Below are 21476 nucleotides of genomic sequence, written 5' to 3' on the forward strand. Positions count from 1 at the left end.
GTTATCTTGTTCAGGGCTCTATAATCCACGCAAGGGCGCAGGTCCCCCTCCTTTTTCGGTACGAAAAAGATGGGAGAGGCAGCGGGGGACCGGGAAGGTCGAATGTGTCCCAGACGTAATGCCTTATCCACATACTCTTTTAGGTGTTTCTCTTTGTTCATGGTCAAGGAGTAAACACGACCATGAGGTACCACTGCCCCAGGTACCAAATCAATGGGGCAATCATAACAACGATGTGGAGGGAGTTTTTCTGATAGCCCTTTGTCGAACACATCAGAAAAGTCTTTGTATACTGCGGGTAGTTGGGGGTTGGGTCCCTCAGCGTGGCATTAACAGAGGAGACATTAGTCACTAAAGCCAAGCAAGGAGACGAAGGCGTCACATCGGGGTTTTGAGAGCAATGTTGGGTACAGAACGCAGAAGAAAAATGCACTGTTTGTTTGACCCAAACAATTATAGGGTTATGAGTCCGGAGCCAGGAAAGACCAAGAATGATCCCAAACTGAGGGGCTGAAATAAGGTCGAAAACTATTTGCTCAATGTGGCCTTCTGAGGTAGACATGTGAAGTGGGACTGTCTGTTCCGTTATCCATCCGGACACCAGACGAGAACCGTCTACAGCCTGTACTTCCTCAGGTCTAATTTTAGGAACCACCGGTAAGCCATGGTGTTGAGCTAATTGTATATCCATATAGTTTCCGCTAGCCCCTGAATCGATCATAGCTGGACTAGTGAAGGGCTCAACACCAGGGATGGCAAAACACATGGCGAGATAGATGTGTGAGGAGGAAGGACATTGGTCCGAGCCATCCATTTGGTGACTCATCCTTAGGGCTCAGTTTAAGGACGAGTTCTGGCGTTTCCCGCTGTCTTGACAGGTCTCTTAGGACATGTACAGATGAAATGGCCAGATTGACCACAATAGAAACATAGGTTGTTAAACATACGCCGTTCTCGTTCGGCTTTGGTTAAAGGACCTCTGATCGCCCCTATTTGCATCTGCTCGGCTTCTCCTGAGGAAGTAGGAGAAATTGTTTCTGACTTGACTGAGAGGCGAAGGTCAGGAATACGCCGTTCGCCACGTCTTTGCCGCAGCCGAGCGTCGACCTGTAGGACCAAGTCCAACAATTCCGGGAAGCCGGATGGTAAAGCCGGTATTACTGATAAAGCGTCGTTTAACTCATCGTAAAGACCCTTATAGAAGACGGCTGCCTTCTTCTGTTCGAGCCAGGTGGTTTCCACTGCTAATTGGTTAAAGCGGGCAAGGTAAGACAGAAGGTCTGATTTGCCTTGACTGATAGCAAGGAATTCGAGATCCGAGGTTTGTGCCTTGTAACGCATATCAAATACGCTATTCATAGACTGAATAAGGACATCAAAATCGTACAGGGCTGGATCATTGGCTTCGAGTAATGGGTTAGCCCAAGCCGCTGCTGTTCCTCTCAGATGTGAAAGAAGAAACGCTGCTTTGGTAACAGCGTCAGGAAATGCCAGCGGTCGACAAAGAAAATGCAGACGGCATTGGTTTATAAAGGTCCGATATGTCTAAGAATCACCATAGAAGCGTTCCGGAGGGGCCAAAGGGAACGGTCCAGGAAGCACAATGGGTGCCGAAGCAGGAGGTTGTGCCCGGGATACAGGAGGGGCTGCTGCGGCAGAAGCATCACCGAACTCCTCATCGGGGGGTAATGGCTGCACAAAACTCTGTAGCACATCCATACGTTGATGGAGAATCGCATTCGCGGATGCCATATCGGTGCGCAAGGTTGCAAGGGCTTGCATCAAAGCAGCCATTGGATCAACTCCGGTTTCCATGACCGACAGGCAAAATTAATAGGCTCCTAAATCTGTCACAAACCTTTACGCAAATCGGAAAAAGGATACACACTTATAAAGGATACAAGAACAGCATCCACTTTTGGAAGCCCCTTCACTCTGGGATGTCCTGGGCTATCACCAAGATGGTTCTGGGATATCTTGAACGCGATGTTTAAACAAGACTTTCCCCCCCAAGAGCGCAGCCTGTAGAAAGTACACTACAACTAACAGGCCAGGGGCTTAAGTGGAAAGGCAGGAGCAGCGACAACAGAGCTAAGGGAACAAAGAAAAGGATAGTTCAAGATAGCAGCCAAAGAGTTTCGCAAGTACAGTACTTGCCCACCCGCAATTACCCCCTCTTACCTGCTTAGTAAAACAGGAAGTCCCGCAACCTATGAGAGTCCAGTAAGATGGTGACTTGATGAAGGAGGAAGGAAGTCCCAGTTGAATGAAGTCTGTGTAATGATCCACCTAACCCGAACGGCACGAGGGCGCAACTAATAGTGTCCAAAATAATCCCCAAGAAAATTCAGCAGAGCGTCCCCAAGTGAAAACAGCCAATCCAAGAAGTGACCACCAGAAACAGGAGAGCGTCCGTTTGATCACTTCAGTATGTAGAGCGTTGTCTTCTTGTGACGCGGGCAGCGCCGCAAATCAGTCCGAAGAAAAGAGTTTGCTTGTGTGCTGAATAATAGGTGAAGGTAAAGGGAGTCAGGAAAACCAATGCAAAATTAACAGCAAAATAGAAAGAAAGAAATGTGCATGGAAATTCAGTTTAGGTTTCTTTCAATATCCGGCAGAGGGTTACACTGGAGGTTTTTTGCAAAGTCCAAAATACCACAACAAACGGGAACAGGAGGAAGACAAATCCGAAATGGGAGCCAGGAGTTCGTTTACCAGGGGGAAGCAACCGAGGGGGTCAGGAGCCAGAAATCGTAGCAGAAGACGTTCAGAATAGTCCTTTAGGCAAAACCGGGTCAGAAATAACACAGGACTCAGAATAACAGAGAGGCGAGCACTCGAACTGTATACTCAGTTTTAGGAGCACCCGTTACAGGGACACTCCGTGCTAAGTACTGGAATCTGTTCCAGAACGCGAGGAACGTTGCGGGCGTTTCACGTGACCGCGAGCAGATGGAACTCTGGACATTGTAGTGCAGCGGATTCCACGAGCTGTAAACAGTCGCCAGGGCAGTTTCCACCTGGAAGTAAACGCCCGCGAGCGTCCAGAAACAGGAATGCGGGGCATGACACTTCGAGAGGGGATTAAGTACTACAACGAACAGCCTTGCATTGACAACAGGCATGGGGCATTCGTGGAAGGTCAGTCTACGTGGCATACATCGATTATAGTGCGGCCTTTGACTTTGTGAACAGGGGTCGGCTTCAGAAAAAACTATCAGGCTGGAACGTCCAGGCCGGCTTGCTCTCAATGATTATCGGACTTCATGAGGGCACCTGTGTCAAGATTCGACTGGACCAGACTGGGAGGACGTCAGTTTGGATGCCCACTTACCAGGGATTAAAGCAGGGATGCAACTTGCCACCACTCCTTTTTAACATGTATCTAGCTGACATGGGAACGGCATTGAGCAATCCTACCTCAATTGGGCCAAAGCTGGGTACCTCTTCACTGTTGTGAATGAGGTACGCAGATGATATAGTATTGATGGACCTCACTCTGGCTGGCCTGCAAGCCTCCTTAAATTGTCTGAAGACCTTTTCGGATGCCAACTCCTTGGTTATTAACATCAATAAGACCAAGGTTATGATCTTCAGTCCCCGTCATTGCAAAACCCAACAAACGGGATGGAGTCTGGATGGAAGCACGCTGGAGGTGGTTCATGAATACAAATATTTTGGCATTCTATTCATCCGGAATTTATCCGGCTCCCACCATATAGAACCTCTTAAATTGTAAGGTGCTCAGGTTATCGAGTGCTTGAAGAAACTGGCTTGCACGGCGGGGTTATTCTCTTGGCATTTTAGCACAATTGTATTCGACCAAACTGGAGGGTGTATTGCTGAAGAAGTTATTCCGACTATCGACGTGTGCACCGGCTGAAATTATTTACTTAGAAATGGGTATGATTCTGTGTGTTGCGAGAGCCCAGCTCTCTAACCTTAACACCCACTGGAAATTGGCCAACGCTCAAACTGGAAGTTTAAACCATCTCATAAGCTGCACAGACCAAGGGCCCCTAAATGCGCCACAGCAATTTGGCTAATGTCTTCTCTGACTCTGCTAGCTGGCACTCTATGGCTTCGGTGGATCCTTTGAAGCTTCAATTTCAAAGTTATAAATCTGAGATGAGAAAGAAGGTTGCACATTTTACTGTGAGCTGCAAACGAAGGCACTACAGACTAAGGGCCTCATTACACGGTAGGTGGTAAGGGTTAATGGTCACCGGTAAGGGTACCGGTGACCGTTAACCCTTACCGCCTTATTAGGAGGTCCCTTTGTGGGTTGGTTCTTTAACGCCTGCGTTTAGGCGTTAAAAAACGAACCCGCAAAGGGACCTTGGTGCTAATTACGATACCGCAATTTGCGGCACCGTAATTAGCGCCTTCCCCATTCCCATTATGCCCTATGGGGGCAAAAATGGGAATGGGGAAGGGCCTTGGTGAATGGGGAATTACCGCCCCTCCCCGCTCACCTTGGAGAAGGGCGGTAATTCAGCCATCCACCAAGGCGGACACGGTAAAATACCGGCGGCAACCATGGCACTAATAGCGCCATGGTTACTGCCTACCGTGTAATGAGGCCCTAAGAATAACTGCTTGCAGTTCCTCGAATACATTATGTACAGAGTGCCCACCTGGCTACCTACAGCGGTTTGTTGTGGGAAACTCTCTGGTCTGGGATTACTTGTGGCTAAAAATGAACAGGGTTAAAACCTTTGAAATTATTGGAGCTTTGACTAACATCCCGCCAAAACTAACAATGTTGCCGTTTGTGTGGAGATTCTGGGAACGGTTAGACACTATGAAGCGTGATGCCCTAATCGAACTGAGATCGACTGCCTTGAAGGCTGCCAGAATTGGTAACGCTTTAGAGGAGGAAGACCAATGGTCTCTCCTGACGAATGGCAATGACGAGTCTTGCATTATAGTCTTCACCATCTTGTGGAGAACGATAGAATTGGAACTGAAAACATTTGTCGTGCATTAAGTGGGCGGAGCAGGGGATAGCGGTTGTGTGGGGAGATTGTCTGATTTGCTAACCTTGGAGGAGAGATCGTGATATGTCTCTGTGGTTATGGTTACATGGGCTTGAGGGAGGGACCGGGCGGTCTCTGCTGTGTTGTGTCTGCCAAGTCGTGCTGCAAAGGGGTCAATGGCCACCTGTCCAATTTTCTTTTATTTGGGAGGAGTAACTGGCACAAGGGATTATGCCCTAGTCACAGTGATTTAGGGGGAGGGTAGGGTGGGGGGCGGGGGAATGTGTTTTAATGTTGCTGCACTGTGTTTAAAAGTTGTCCTTCGTACAGCAGTTAAACGTGGTAAATAAATAAAAATGTACCCAGATGAAAATAAACTAGAGGTGTTGGTATTAAATTGCATGGCTGCGTTATTTTTTCCAGATTCCTAATGCTAAATGCTCATTTGCCACGAGTGTGTGTGAATGTATAAACTAGGGTGTGGTGAGGGCAGAGCTTATAGTACTTCTAAGTGCTGCGAGGTGTGCGCACACCACGAGCCGCAGAAATCTCAGAGTTCTTGATTTTCAAATGTAGGCGGGTTTGCATACTGTTAATTTGGAAGCTCTATAGATTAAAGAAAGAGCCTACCACAAAAAGACCTGAAGGAAATCAATGTTAAAACCTCGCGGATTTTTCAAAGGTTTAGCCTATTTCTGTGTATATTCTATTGCTGAAGTGCTATCCAAAGAAAAAACTGCCTTTTCGCGCTAAACCGTCGGCAAAGTGCAAAGGCCGCTCTGACTAACCTCTAAAAGAGTCTCTCTATGCCGAAACTAACGAGTTGCCACCAACGCTTGCCGCTTGGTACCAGAAAGAACTCAGCATGCTCAGATTCGAGACGCTGCTTTTCAGAGCAGGTCACGGTGATCAGGGGATTAACTTTTTGAGCATGCTCAGTAGGGACGTAGTGTCCCTTCAGCTGGTCTTTGCCTGGAAAAATGTGCTGCGTTTCTCGGGTGTAATGTGCACTTGTCTTCCGTTGTTTAACTATAGCGCAGACACCATTTTTCACCCATAAAATACAGACAGGGAAGAAATGTCTCAACAGGATTCGGATACGGTGAGTAAGGTACTTGTACCGAGTTGTTCGCCGCATTTCAATGGCAGTATCATTTTGTAACATAATAGGAACATTTCTTGCTCGACTAAAATGCCATTGGTCTCTACGAGACAAAGTGACGATCTGAGGCGACAATGTTAACGGTTTGCCAGGATGTCCGTTAACCATTAGTACCTTAGCTTTTCACCAACTCCTCAGGGTATCCCCTAGTCACATAGTCACACCCAGGTTTCCGCTGGATACATTTATACGGTCTGGGACATCAACAAACACTTTATAGCAGGAATGTTGCCATCTCTTTGCCCAAGAATTATATGACTGTCAACTTGTCACATCACATTTTTTTAAGTGTGGTTTGCACGACAGGGACAGCTTATTTTTTCACTTCTATGCATTGCAATCCCTAAATGTTAATGTTAAAGGATATTTGTACTGCGCACTATCACCACCAAAGTGGGGGGGGAGTGAGTTAGTGAGAATAAGCTGGAAAAGTGCAAGAGAGCAGTGATGTGCTGTTGGCAGCCTCACCCCGGTAACTTCGTTGGCTGTGCTTGGTGTGTTTTCCGGTTGGTAGTCGTTGTGTGCTGTTGTGCGAGTCTATGGCCCTCATTAGGACCCTGGCACTAAGTGTTTAACGGCGCCGTAAAAGGCTGCGGCGACGTTAAACACTTAGCGCCTAATTACGAGGTCCCTTTGCAGGACCCGAATTTAACGGCTGGTCTACACCAGCCGTTAAAGTAGGGCCGCAAAGGGACCTTGATGGCAATTAAGCAAAGCGGTACCGTAATTGCTGCCTTCCCCATTCCCATTGAGCCCTATGGGGCAAAAATGGGAATGGGGAAGGGCCATGGCGACATGGGGAATTACCGCCCCGCCAACCTCGGAATGGGGTGATAATTCCCCATTCCGCCATGGCGGACTCCGGCATCGACCATGGTGCTAATAGCACCATGGTTTAGCGCCGGAGTCCTAATGAGGGCCTATGTGTGGTTTGTTTTGTTGTTGCAGTGTAGTGAAGTTTGTGCGGATTGTTGTGTTATAGGCTTGTGGTTGTGTTTGGTTAGAGTTTGAGAGGTGTATTCAGAGGGCTGAAATTGTTAGTGGGTTGGTCCCTTGGGCAAATGCTAACAATCATAATTCCATCAAAGTGCGGCACATGCCGACCCTCACGATCCCATCCAGTTGCGACGCCGGCCAACGTTCACGACTACGTCCAGATGCAGCGCCGGCCAATGTTTACAATTACGTCCAGGTGTGTCACATGCCAACACTCACCACTCCATCCAGGTGCGGCACATGCTGACATTCACGCTCCCATCCGGATGCGACGCAGGCCCACCACCACGACTACGTCCAGGTGTGGCTCCTGCCAACATCCACAACTCCATCCAGGTGTGGCTCCTGCCAACATGCACAACTCCATCCAAGCGTGGCACATGCCAATGACCAGAATTCCATCCGAGCGTGGCACACGCCAACGTTCACAACTCGGTCCAAGTGCACCACATGCCGACATCCACAATCCCACCCATCCAGACACGCCAACGGCCAGTGTTCACGACTACGTCCGGGTGTGGCACATGCCAATACTCACAACTCCATCCAAATGCGGCACGTGCCAACAACCACAATTCCATCCGCGTGTGGCTCGTGCCAACAACCACAATTCCATCCGAGTAGGACACATGTCAACATCCACAACTCCATCCAAGCGCGGCACGTGCCGACATTCACAATCGCATCCAGATGAGATGCTGGCTAATGCGTGCATGCACAGCTCCTGCCATCATTCACAAGTCCATTCTGGCCTAGTCCATGCCAGTGTCCACAACTCAGTTCAAGTGTGGCAGCTGGCAACATCCACTCAACTCAGTACAAGTATGGTATCTGGTAGCGTTTAAGGAATGGGTGAGCTTGTAGGGCGGGTTGGCCAGGGGAGCTGATTCTGTCTTTATGAGGTGTCACTTTTGTCCTATGTGATCTAGCATCGTCTTTCTTGTAATTGCAGGGGTTTACTTGGTCGGATCTTGGTTGTTTGTCAGTGTGATCCTAAAATCTGTCATCCTGTTCTTTGTGTCTCCTGTTTGAATGTTTTAGTTTTTCGTTTGAACTTGCGGTGTTGAAGAGCCAGGTTTTTAGAAGTTTTCTGAATTGTAGGTGGTCTTTGGTGTTTCTTATTCCTTTCGGGATGTTGTTCCAGGTTTTTGCAGCCAGGTGGGAGAAGGAGGAGTCTCCTAGTTTTTTCCTGATGTACGGATTTTGTTCCAGGTGGATTTCATTGCTTGATCTGTGAAGTCTCGTTGGCTTGTAGATTGTTATTTTCTTTTGTAGAAATTCTGCTCCTTGTCAGCTGAATGCAATGTATGTTATCCACATTGTTTTGAAGGTGATGCAGTGTTTGAAATTGGGAGCCAGTGTAGTATTTTTAGCGCTGGGGTGATGTGGTCTCTTCTGGATAGTTTGAGGAGAAGTCTGGCTGCTGCATTTTGGATGCATTGTAGTTTCTTCATGAGGTATTCTGGCACCCCAAAATAGAGGCTGTTTGCGTAGTCGATTCTTGACATGACGAGGTGACGATTGTGATTGTTTTGTGGGTGAAGGAGAGGAAAGGTAGCATTCTTCTTGTTGTGTGAAGGAGGAAGAAGCATTTCTTGACTATTGCATTTATTTATGGTTCTAAGGTTAGGGTGTTGTCCATCAGGACTCCCAGATTTTTTACTACCTTAGATGGAGTTGGCGCTGTTCCTATTTCCGTCGGCCATGGAATGTAAGTGTTGTTTTCTTGGTTATTGGATATAATCATGATTTCTGTCTTTTCTGGGTTGATCTTCAAGTTGTTGGTGCTCATCCAGTTAAAGAGTTCTTTTAGACACTCGATTAGGGTTGAGTGATCGGCTTGAGTGTCTTTGATTTTGTAGATGATTTGAGTGTCGTCTACATAATTGTAGCATGTAATGTTGTATTTTTTGAAGATTCTGATTACTGCAGTCTGGTAGATGTTGAAGTAAAGTGGTGATAGTGAGGATCCTTGTGGTACTCCACAGTCGTTAACTCGGGGAGTAGATTTGAAGGGTTTTAGCCATACAGTTTCTGTTCTCTCTGCTAGGAAGGATTTAATCCAGAGTAGTGCCATGCCCATTATGCCTATGTCTTCCAGTCTTTTGGTTAAGGTGTCATGGCTAACTGTTTCGAAGGCTGCACAGAGGTCGAGCAGAATCAAAGCTGAGGTTGTGTTGGGGTCTGCGTTTGTTTTTAGGTCGTTCCAGATGGATAGTAGTGCCGATTCTGTTCCTCTTGAGGATCTGAAACCGACTTGTGCTTGGTCTAGCAGGTGGTGTTTTTCAACATGTTCTTGGGTTAATTTGTATATGTATGTTTCTAGGAGTTTTGCCGGGTAGGGAATGTTTGAAATTGGTCTGTAGTTGGAGATGTCTTCAACGTCGCCACTTGTGTTTTTTAGAAGAGGTTAGATATATGTTGCTTTGAAGGATTTTGGTACTGTTCCTGTTGTAAGAGATTTATGAGGTTTCTGTCGTATTCTGATGGCGTTCCTTGTGCGAGGATTGTTTTGTCGATGTCGGGTGGCGGGGGGGAGGGGGTCAGGGGTCCATGGGTGATCCTGCTTTCTTGCTGTGTTTAACCAGCTTGACGAAAGCCTCTGCTGAAATTTCAGGAAAGTTTTGGAGTTTGTGTTGTGGCTCTTCGTTAGGTCCGGCTGGTTGAGTGTTGTGGTCTATTTTGTATGATTTGTCGGATGTCTTTGATTTTGTTTTTTAAATGGTCTGCCAAGTCATTGCCTATTTTTTCTGAGGGGGTTGGAGTGTTGTCGTAACCAGGTGGGTTTCTCATTTCTTTAATGATGTAGAACATTTCTTTTTGTGTGTTGCTGGCATTGTTGATTCTGTCATCATAATTCCTTCTCTTCGCCTTTTTGTATTTCCTTCTTGTAGGCACGGATTTGTTTCTGGAACAGTATTTTCTTGTCTTGCTTGTATTCTTTTCTCCATTTCAATTCCATCTTTTTGTTGTCCTGTTTCATGGTGCGTAGTAGCGGGGTGAACCAGTTTGCTATGGCCCTTTGTTTGAGGGTGTGAATGGTTTTTCCGGGGCGCTGTTTTCAGTTGTATCAACAATCCATTTGTGGAGTAGCTCCGCTTTCCCGTCTAGGTCAGCCAGCTCTAGTTCTGTAGTTGAGGGTTTTGTCATCTCCAGTTGTTCCATTAGGTTGCTTGCTTTGATGTTTTTCCAGTTCCTTTTTGTGATGGTTGTGAGCTTGGGGGGCTGGATGCGGTCTTGGGTTGGTAGTATGATCATGAATGGGATGATGAGATGGTCACCTCCTGCAAGAGTGCTCCTGCCTGGAGGAGAGAAGCAGCCCATGCCACCACATTAGTTGTAAAACCTGTCTTGGAGAGGTTAGTGGCCCATGCCACCACATGTTAGTTGAGTTCCTGCCTGGGGGAGAGAAGCGGCTCTGCCGCCAAAGTATTACTGGTCTCCTGACTAGGGAGATGAGCAAAGTGGCAAGGACCACCACTGCAATCAAGTCAAGCAGAACGCCTGACTGGAGGGGAAATGCAGTACCTGGATGCACTCCTGCCTGAGCAGAACACAGGGGGCTGCCTGCCCCTCTGGACACTTGATAGAGGCACTCCTGGCTAGGGGGAGAGGTGCACTGTCTCAATTAAGGCACTCCCTTCGGGGGGAGAGGTGCACTGCCTCAAGCAGAGGTACTCCTGACTGGGGGAGAGGCACGCTGCCCAGTGAACACTCCTGCCTGGGGGAGAAGGACGGTGCAGCAAGAGCCAACGCCACAGTGGTTTCACAGAAGCCACAACTGTGACCCTGCCTATCCTGGTGGCCAAAGAGCCAGGAGCAGGTCATGCAGAGGGGTACGTGCCCAACGCCATCAATAGGAGAAGAGCGGCATGGCAGGATCCGCCGCCGCAGTGGCTGTACCCCGGGCCCACTACAGCGACCTCCCGCCCGGGGGAGGCAACAAGGATGCAACAGCCTTGGCCTGGCCACAGCTCTCCCCTGAGAGAGGGCTTGTGCAGCCAGGCAAAAGGCAAGCCAGGAAGGGGGGCGCGTCCCAAGACCACTGTCGTCAACTCCCGCCTGAGACTTGCTGGCAAGATGATAGCCGATGTGGCCCCCGGTATTTCCGGGCACAGCTTTGCTGGCTAGTTTAACCCACTCTATCTTGATCTTGGACGAGTGGACAATGAGGGAATGCCGTGGGACCATCTGCCAATTTGGCCCCGGTATCCCTAGTGCAGACTTTCCGGCCATTGGGGTGTTCCCTACTCTTTTGTGGATTAATAAAGTTTGCAGTCGTAGAGCTCCAAAGGTGTGTGGTAAACGCCAATGTATGTATGTTTGTAAATGTATACCATGACAACCAGGCGTGTTTTTAAAATGCAGTGTTACCGCAAAAGAGCTACGCTTAAAGTGGACTAGTAGTAATGTGTATAATGCTGTGATTGTGCACATGACTTACCTGCGTAGAGTAGGCCCAGTAAAATACCATGTCTTCAGTGCTCGCCAGAACTGCAAGTGGGTCAAGTAGTTACGACCCTTACTCACGAGATAATAAACCGATCAGCCCAAACTCTGGTAGAGGACCCCTGTAGAAAGTGTGTACGTGTGGCAAAATAAGAATGTGTATAGTGGTGTTCCAAAATGACCCACGAGCTCCGTGTGTGTTTTAGCGGTTATCGTAATGCATCTGATGTTGTAATTGTGTGACTTGTTTGTTTTTACTCTTGACATGGGATGATACAACATCAGCAATGAGCCACATGTTTGCGGTCACTTGTGACCCACACCAATAAAGGTGCCGAGCGGTCTTCCTTTTGGCAGTTGCAGACAAAACCTGGTGTTGGCGTGTGCGCTGCATCGTAACAATGGGCCCACCAGGCCATCCTGTATCCATGAGAGCTTGTCACCCCGGCCCCTACAACAGGGCGTACATATTTTCAGACTGGTTTGGGGGGTATCCCCCAAGAATACATCTTTAAAAAATTGCTTGATATGGTTAATGCACTGAAACTGTTCTTTGAAAAAATGGATAAAAAGCCATGCAATTTACAGGCAGTTCCATCGGGCAAGAGTGCAGGGGACAACCCCTGAGCCCCCAGCACCAAATGCGTGATTTGGTCAAACTTTCGGAATTTTTAAACGGCCGAAAATTCGGCCAAATCACACATTCAGGCTTTTAAGCTTGGTCATTTTGCCCAGTTCCGTGGAGCAGGTTTCTGAACCTTCAATTCACTTATATAAGCATCCTCTCAAGCAGGGCCTCCCTTTTAATTTCAGATATTTGGGATAAGATCCTGGGGGAGTGGGCTCGGTTGGAGCTGATCTCCATTCCCCGGTTCATGGCGAAATTGTATCCCCTCAGGGGGGAGGAATCCCGGCTGCCGGACACTGTGGAGGTAGATGACATTTTGGCTAGCCTGGTGGGCCAATCCTCCATGTCGGCTGAAGAAGCAGCTATCAGGGGCCGGTGAACAGGAGGGTAGATTCTGCCCTCAGGAAATCCTATGTGGGATCTCATCTGGCTTTGCGGTCCAACACCTATGGGTACTATGCCGTGGACACAGTGTTGGCTGGCTTTAAGATCCTGCAGCAATCTCTGGAAGATGGCACTGACTTTTCCCAGCCCCTGTCGGACATGCAGCGGCAGACTGAGTTCATTTCTGTCATTTTTGTATGATGGTGTGTAGGGGACAGCTTTGGCCATGGACGCCACCATCTCTGCAGGCAGCATTTGTGTCTTCGGAATTGGAAGGCGGAGGGGTTTCAGAAGCCTGTGGCATTGAATCTCCCCTTTGAGGATCGGAAGCTGTTTGGGTCTTGAAGGCGTTAAAACATGCAACCAAGTTGAGGAAAAAGGTGAACCTGCATCCGCTCGGGGTTTTCAGCCTCCTTATAAGTCTCCTGTTCCTCGTCCCCAGACTGATCATCAAAAGCAGGGTTTCTGGGGTCCGTTCTGTTGCCCCAGGTCCCGTCCTAAGCCTCAGAAGTCCTGACACTTACAGTTGGCCGATAGGAGGGTATTTGTCTCACTTTTCCTGGATCTGGGGCCTCTTGGCCTCTGACACCTGGGCTCATTACACTGTTCGCCTGGGGTACCGGCTGGACTTTGTTTCTCCTCCTCTCGAGTACGGTCTCCAGGTGTCTCCTCTGCCCAGGGTCGACTGTTGCCAAATGACCATACGCTCCACCTTCCAGACCTTCAGAAGTGCGCCATTGTCTTGGTGCCTGCAGGCCATAGGAGGTCGGGTTTCTCCTCTAGGGTCTTTCTGGTTCCCAAGCCAGGGCAGGGGCTCTCCTTCCAGCTCATCCTGAACCTACTGGGCCTGAATGCCTTTGTTCAGACCCTGCAGTTCATTATCTTGGTGGTTTTGCGGGGGGATTGGTTGTTTTCCTTGACCTGCAGGGTGCATATTACCTTATCACAAGCTTCCGGAGTCATCAGTGCTTCCTGCGGTTCGCCGTGGGGCAGGAACATTTGCAATTCCATGTTCTGCCTTTCGGTCTGAAATCTTCTCTAGGGGACTGGTGGTGTCATTGCACCTGGCTGGGATTTAGGTGTACCTCTACTTGGACGATTGGTTGATCAAGGCCGGGTCCCGGTTCCAGGTGGTGGCCCATCTTCGAATTGTCTGCCGGTCCCTGGTCCGGTGGGGTTTTTGCTCAAACTCCTGAAGTCCCACTTGTCTCGCTCTCAGAGGCTACAGTTCACAGACCCTCTTTATGCACTCAGGCGGGGCTGGTTCGGCTCCCGCTGGACAGGGTCTCCCGACTCCGGTCACTCTTGAAGTGTCTCTTGCGCAAGGACTGGGCTACTGCCAGGGAGCTGTTGTGGCTCCAGGGTCACATGGCTTCCGGCGTCTTTGTGGTCACCTGGGCGCGACTGCATTTAATACCGTTGGTCCTTCACCTGCTTTCTCATTGGCACCCGCGTCACTTCAATACGGCTCTTTTATTCCGGTCACGTCCCCCCTCATGAAGTCTCTTTGCTGGTGGTTGGTCAGGTCCCATGTGCCTTTGTCCCTGGCCTTGCAGATCATTCCTATCGCCGATGCCAGCAGCCTGGGCAACTCTCCAGGACTTGTTCCATCAGGCGAGATGGGCTTTCAGGACAAGGGGAGGTCCTCCAATCAAAAGGAGTTGGCTGCTGTTCTGGGGGCTTTGGTGGTCTTTGGGACTTTGATCCAGGGGAAGGAGGTTATAGTTTGGACGGACAATAGCGTAGCTCTGGCTTATATCAACCATCAGGAGGGTACTGGGATCAATGCTCTGGAGGATCTGACATTGTTCTCGGGCCTGGGCCATGGCTCACCTGTACTCCTTGTGGGCAGTCCATATCAGATCAGTGGGGTGGACAATGTGACGGTGGTCCGGCTCAGCAGGCTGTTTCCAGTCTTGCGGAGATGTCCCTTCACCCTGAGGTTTTTCAAGAGATGTGTCAGCGGTTCGGGCATCCCTGGATGGACCTCTTTGCCCCGACTTTGTCCTCTAGGGCATGGGGGGTGGACACACTTTCCTTAGCCCGGCTGCTAGAGCTTCTTTATGCCTTTTCTCTGGTTCCTCTGATTCTGAGGGTCATCAAGATTAGGGTGTCCTCTGGGGTGTTTATCATGGTGATCCTCTAATGGCCTCGGAGGGGGTGGTTCTCAAGTCTTCTGGCAATGCAGTTGGCTCCTCCGTGGGTGTTTGCCCAGCTGGCCATCTGCTTTGCGGGGGGTCAGTCCCCACTTTCTCCTCTCTCATCCGTTGGGGCATCTGGAAACTGAGAGGAGGGGCCTGCTGGCATTAGGCCGTTAGGCCTTTCGGCTTTAGTAGCTGGGACTGTCCAGAGGGCGCGTTGACCCTCTCCGCTTAAGTTTTATGCCTGCAATTGGGCACATTTTCTTGCTTTGTGTTCCCCAACCGGTGTGCAGGCGCTGGTCTGTTGTCTACCGGACATTTTTTGCAATTTCTTTGTGAATGGGCTGTGAAGGGGTTGACAATATCTACTCTCTGTTCTCAGTGGGCAGCCATTCAGGCGTTTCAGGTTTCCCGGTCTGCTCCGGTAGGTGGCGGGGCAGAGGCTTTGGTCTTGAGGCTGTTGATAGGGGTGACACATTCTCATCCTTTGGGCCTGGGTTGGGGATCCCCCTTGGGACCTTCCTTTGGTCCTGTCTACGTTGCACTAGCCTCCCTTACAGCCCCTGGATGGTGTAGAGCTGAAGAGGTTGACGATGAAGACTACTTTTTCGATTGTGGTTACGTCGACTCAGCGTTTGGGGGAAATTGGGGCCCTCTTGTGTCAGCCTCCTTTTCTAGTGGTATGCGAGGAGGCTCTGATCCTCCGGTTTGACTCTTCTTTTGTTCCTGAAATCTCCTCTTGGTTCCATCGGTCTCAGGAGGTGGTTTTTCCAGATTTCTTTCCTCCTGAGGAGGAGGCTTGGCATTGTCTGGATATCAAGCGGGCGGCCATGCAATATCTTTTCCGGACTCAGTCCTTTCGTCTCACTGATTATCTCTTGGTCACCTTTGGGGCGGGGGGGCTGTGGCCGCCAGGCTTACACTCCTACGATCAACCGGTGGATTAAGTCTTTGATTCTGCAGGCCTATGAGTCTGTCTGCCTCTGCCCTGCGGGCTCTTGGTCGGTCCACAAGAGGGGTGGCCGCCTCCTGGGCACGCTGGAAAGGGTGGGAGGTACCTTTGCTGGAAATTTGTCAGACTGCCCCCTGGGCTACACCTACCACCTTCAATAGACATTACCAGACATTACCTGATCAATGTGGAGGGAACCCGGTCTACTTCCTTTGACGTGGGGGTTCTGGGAGCTGTATCTGGTTGAGGTGGTGGCAGGGGTCGTGGTCTGCCTGCCTCCTTTCTACTGTGACTTGAATACATTGATGTTGGGTTAGTTTTGCATTGCCATTGGTGTATGTGTGTTTCGTGGTGGGCATGGGCATCCTTCCTGTTTCTGCTTTGGTACAACTCAAAGGTAAGTACTGGGACGAGGAAGAGGGACGTGGAGATAAGGCTCGGATTATTTACCAGTACTCTTCATTACTCCTAGTCCTACTCTTCCTCGTACCAGTACGGCCTTCCCTCCCATCCCGCCCATCGACATAAGGTGCCCATGTCTTGGCTTTGGATTTGCTGACATGTGATCGGTGAGTGGGAGGTTATACCTCCTGGGAGGGGACAGGGGAGTTCATCTTAAAAAAGAGTTCATGTGAACATGGAATGTACTCAAAAGTAAGTACTGGGAGGAAGAAGAGTGGAACTAGGAGTAATGAAGATTACCAGTAGGTAATCCGGGCATGCTACTGCATGAGACATTTCCATGCTGTCTTTGCCACTATATGTCCATATACCCATGTAACCGCCCTAATGCCAGTGTTATACATTTTTTTGTTTTTTTTTGTTTTAATATACCTGCCCCAATAGATGCCAGTAGTCCCACCCAAGCACATTCAAGTCATTGATTTTACCAGCAATGCACTGAAATGTAGGCTAAAGGGCGTGGGTGCATTTGAAGAGGAGTCAAGTATGTTGGCGGTCAGATAAACCTAAAAAAGCTGAGGCTGCTTTGTTGAAAGGTTTTCTCTGGCAAGTCAGTGTGGGCATCTTTTGTGGGACACAGTCTGCTAGTTGGAAAACCTGGGTCATTGTGCAGCTGGCCCTTTTTGCCAAACTTTGTCTTTTATGTTAATAATTTTAATTTGTATTTCTGCTTTATATATACATTTAAGGGATTATAATAACTATACAGCTACACTAAAATGATTCCCAAAAACCATATCTAAACTTGTAAAACTACAATGTAACAAAAAAAAATGTGTACCAATACTAAATATTATAATTCAAAGTTCAGAGTGCCTCATTTACGTCATGATGTCCGCTGTTCAACATTAACTCTAGGGCTTAGTTTAGCATTACATTTCAATGATATTTGTCTTAATAGTATTTACCTATATTTGTAGCTGAAAAAGACCAACAAAAAATAAGAAACATGTTCAAACCTCCACTGTTACACAAAAAGTTTATTTTCGACCGATAATAACTTCATTTCCCTGTGCTTTTTCCAAACATAGCAAAAACAAAGAGGTGATGGCTGGAAGGTTTAGAATGAATCTTAACCTCTGGCATTGCTCTGGGCAACCCTCCAGACCATCTTCGCCTGCCAAGCCATTCCAGAAGGGGAAAGACCATATGCAAATCAGGTTTGGTCCCAGCCCACAAGGGGCAGTCCAGCCCGAACTGCTAGGTCACATCCCTCCTGCAGGAGACCACAAGCCTCCCCAAACATGTTTCGGCCTTGTTAGGCCTCATCAGTGAGAAGTAGCTTGGGTCTCTAGGCCCAGCAGGCATGGGACCCACGTCTGGGCATACCCGTCCCACTTGGGGTGACAAAGCAAAAACAAAGAGGTGATTGCTGGAAGGTTTAGAATGGATCTTACCCTCTGGCATTGCTCTTGGCAACCCTGCTTTGCTTTCGCCTGCTTTCTCAGTTTCTCCTAACATAACACATTAAACTGAGCAGCTGTTAATGGTTAAATCAGTAAATTTCAAAATTCACTGTTCACCACGTTGTTTTACACACTGGTAGAAGTTGAGATGGTTCGCTAGCTCAGTAGCCCATATTCAAAGTAACAGAAGCACGAGGTTTGGTCGCCTACATTGGTTCTGCCACTGGCATTAATCTAATGGCATGAAAACAGCAAGAATTGAAGGGAAAATGCATGTGACACTCGGCCTGGCACCTCTGTTTTACGAGCAGCAGACATCATTTCAGGGTATAAGCAACGCATCCATGGTGGAAAAGTGCCATATTCAAATCATGTACTCCGCCACATTTAAAATGACTTCAATCTTCTATATGTCTTTTGTTAGTTGTACTATTAATGCCGATATATAATAAAAACAAGTAGAATACTGAAAGGATAGAAACTTGTTTTTTTACCTCAAAATACCTCACAATTACTGGAAGAAGGCAACCGACATGAGCGCACTGAGGGTGATTAATGGATAACCACAAAATTGCTGAAACAAGCTGCGGGACAAAGTTATGCTCGGTGACATTGTGCTTAAAAGTGTGACTCATTGCACTCATCGCTGTACATCTCCAGCAGAGCAGCCTCATGGAGAGCAATAGGAAAAGGCACACCTTTTTTGTGCAATAAAGATGCCCCCTTCCTTTCATTGAACATGTGTGGGCAATTCACTTAGGCACATTCACATGTACGCACAAAGCATCTGAGAGACACTGCTTATGCACGCATGCATACATTGCATACATACATGACCTACTTACATAAATACATATAAAAGGTGTTTTCTTACCTGCACGCCTCATCTTGGCTTCCTCGCCGACACAAGTAGACCCGGATTACCCGCCTATTCCCTTCTGTGCAATTTTCACCATTTGTATATGTTTTTAAAAGTGTTAAAACAGACAAACTTGCTTTGACACCTTTTATTTACACTTCACAATACAACAATGTTAAAACTGTCTGCCGTTTACACGCTGCAGACTGCATAATGCAGTCTGCATATGAATTACTATGGCACTCACCTTGTAAGCGAAGTACCTTGTTGAAGTACCGCTTAGCCCGCTGTAACGCTGGAACCCTAGAACATTTTTGCTGCTGTGGACTCTGATTCCCAGAAAGCATTTTTTGCAATTTTGTATGTCACACCCCTGGAGGGGTTTGACTGCCTATTGCACTATAAGTTGGGCTTGCATGTGCACCAGCGCAGGCGTACCTTGTAAGCGAAGTACCTTGTTGAAGTACCGCTTAGCCCGCTGTAACCCTAGAACATTTTTGCTGCTGTGGACTCTGATTCCCAGAAAGCATTTTTTGCAATTTTGTATGTCACACCCCTGGAGGGGTTGGACTGCCTATTGCACTTCCCATTGCACTATAAGTTGGGCTTGCATGTGCACCAGCGCACGCGTACCTTGTAAGCGAAGTACCTTGTTGAAGTACCGCTTAGCCCGCTGTAACCCTAGAACGTTTTTGCAGCTGTGGACTCTGATTCCCAGAAAGCATTTTTTGCAATTTTGTATGTCACACCCCTGGAGGGGTTGGACTGCCTATTGCACTTCCCATTGCACTATAAGTTGGGCTTGCATGTGCACCAGCGCACGCGTACCTTGTAAGCGGAGTACCTTGTTGAAGTACCGCTTAGCCTGCTGGAACCCTGGAACGTTTATGCTGCTGTGGACTCTGATTCCCAGGTTTGAACTCTGATAAGACGCACATTTGAAAAAGAGACTTGGTCGTTCCACAAGCAACGCAACTTACATGCCTCTCTTTCCTTGTAGAAAGCATTATTTGCAATTTTGTTTGTCACGCCCCTGGAGGGGTTGGACATCCTATTGCAATTCCCATTGCACTATAAGTTGGGCTTGCACGCGCGCACCTTGTAAGCGAAGTACCTTGTTGAAGTACCGCTTACCCCGCTTTGCCCGGCTTGTTCGAGTGAGAGAATAGGATGTGCTTTTTGTTGTGTTTTACTTGATTGTTTATTTTTTAATATTTTAACCTACCAGCTGTGTGTTTATTTTTTGTACGCAGTCTGGTTTTCATGTTTCTACTTTGCATTGCTTTGTGTAGAGCAACGTGGATTTAATTTCAAATCAAGAGATCTTGTTATTGTTGTGAGCTACCGCTGGATTGGTGGCGGCCTATGTATAATAAGCCCTATACTCTGACAACGTGTATGCCCATAAACATGGCGTACTTTCCCTGCCCAGTAAGGATTACTGATTCAACAAAGTCGTGCGTGTCGCACACCTCAATTACTTTAACACCAGCTGGCCCTACTAAAGTAACGAAACTAATTGCTCCCAACAAAATTCAAAAGCCATTTCAATGGGGGGGATGTACTTTAAAGGAAGCGGTTAAAACCGCTTCCTTCTTTTTACCCTGTGACTCGGGACGAGCCGATAGTCAGAGTCTAGCGGCGGCAGCTATATCGCCGATGCCGCAATCATGTCAGATGCCACTATATTACACCCAGATGCAAATATGATTGGTGCACCACAGAGTGTAGGTTTATCAGACAGCGTCGTGAGTTCACCACATCAAAATCTTAATAGCTCAATAATTGACAGCTTTGAAGCAGGCAATATATCGCTGTATGCTAGTCAATGCGAATTGCCCATTACTATATGTACTAATCATTCATCTGAGAAAGATGTACACACTACAGAGCAGTCAGGGTTAGGTGAGTCCTCAATATATGTTCACCCTACGTCTATGCAATGTCCAAAAAATCCAGTGATTAATGGTGGCTCTCCGCAAGTATGTAGGTCGCAATCCATAATGCCAGAAATCACATTATCTGCAATAAACATGACCATGATGACCTTATTCAAATTATTAGAGAAATTAGATCAAAAACTCACAAATCAGGCTGATCAAATCAATGCCACACAACAGCAGACGCAAATGACGCCGGCAAGTGCCTCAAAAGGAGGATGTCTACCCACGTTTCCCGATATTATTCGACCCATAGACACACTCGATGACGTGGCAAGCCCTGCTGCAGCAGAGGCATCGTGGGTGAGCATTGATAATCCTGATAACCAGGAAGTTGAAATAGTTGAGGTGCAACATACTCCCTCTATAGAAAAAAGACAACCTAAATCGCACTTATGAAAAAAAAGCACTAAAACTAATGACTCTGATAAAAAAATCAAAGAATATGCCACCTGTGAAAATATCTGAATTACTATGGAATCCACTTTTATTTTTATTTATTTAATAAGTGTATATAAGTATTCAACCTTTTACACATTGCATAACACAACAAAACAGAATTCAATACAATATCATGTTAAAAGAGAAGAACAAGCATCATCGTAAAACCTTTAGATAAAAATATTGTTACTACAATACATAAAATCGTCTCTTGACTGATTAAAACTCTAAGCCAAAACGATTTGCTATTTAAAAAGAATTAACAATAAACACATCTCCCAAAACTTCCAGGCGCAAATTCTGTAAAACCTACATTCAATGATTACATGTCTTAAGAGGTTCGATAGCTAGAGCACAGTCTCTACGCACTCTGTAGTCTCTTAAAATGTTAGCTCCCATCACTTCTCTGGTAGCAAATCAATGTATCTTAAGCCTCAACATGTCAATTCTGTATGACTTAGAGGGATGTTTTTTTAAATATGATGAAACGACATTAAATGGTTTAATTTCACATTTAAGATGGTAAAATAAACAATAATTCATAGCTAATGCTCGATTCCCAATCCAATCAAACTCAAACTGTTTCCTTTTAAAGTTCACCGGGTTATCTGTGAGTTTTTCCTCTCTCTAATGTTATCTAGACTTGAAATAGACTGATGTTTTTACAGGTAAATAAA

The 21476-nt window shown here is 47.4% G+C and overlaps 1 protein-coding gene across 1 annotated transcript in view; it reads left to right on the plus strand.

Annotated features, from left to right (window-relative positions):
- The first annotated feature begins 5921 nt into the window (after positions 1-5921).
- LOC138510497 (zinc finger protein ZFP2-like) overlaps positions 5922-21476 on the plus strand; it is a 303907-nt gene continuing 288352 nt past the window's right edge. Inside the window, exon 1 of the mRNA XM_069626192.1 lies at positions 5922-6081. Within this exon, the coding sequence (XP_069482293.1) occupies positions 6058-6081 (24 nt within the window). The 5' untranslated portion in view covers positions 5922-6057. The remainder of the gene's footprint in view (positions 6082-21476) is intronic.

The sequence above is a fragment of the Ambystoma mexicanum genome, chromosome 6p, assembly GCF_040938575.1.
Source record: "Ambystoma mexicanum isolate Mex_15411 chromosome 6p, UKY_AmexF1_1, whole genome shotgun sequence".
Lineage (NCBI taxonomy): Eukaryota > Metazoa > Chordata > Amphibia > Caudata > Ambystomatidae > Ambystoma > Ambystoma mexicanum.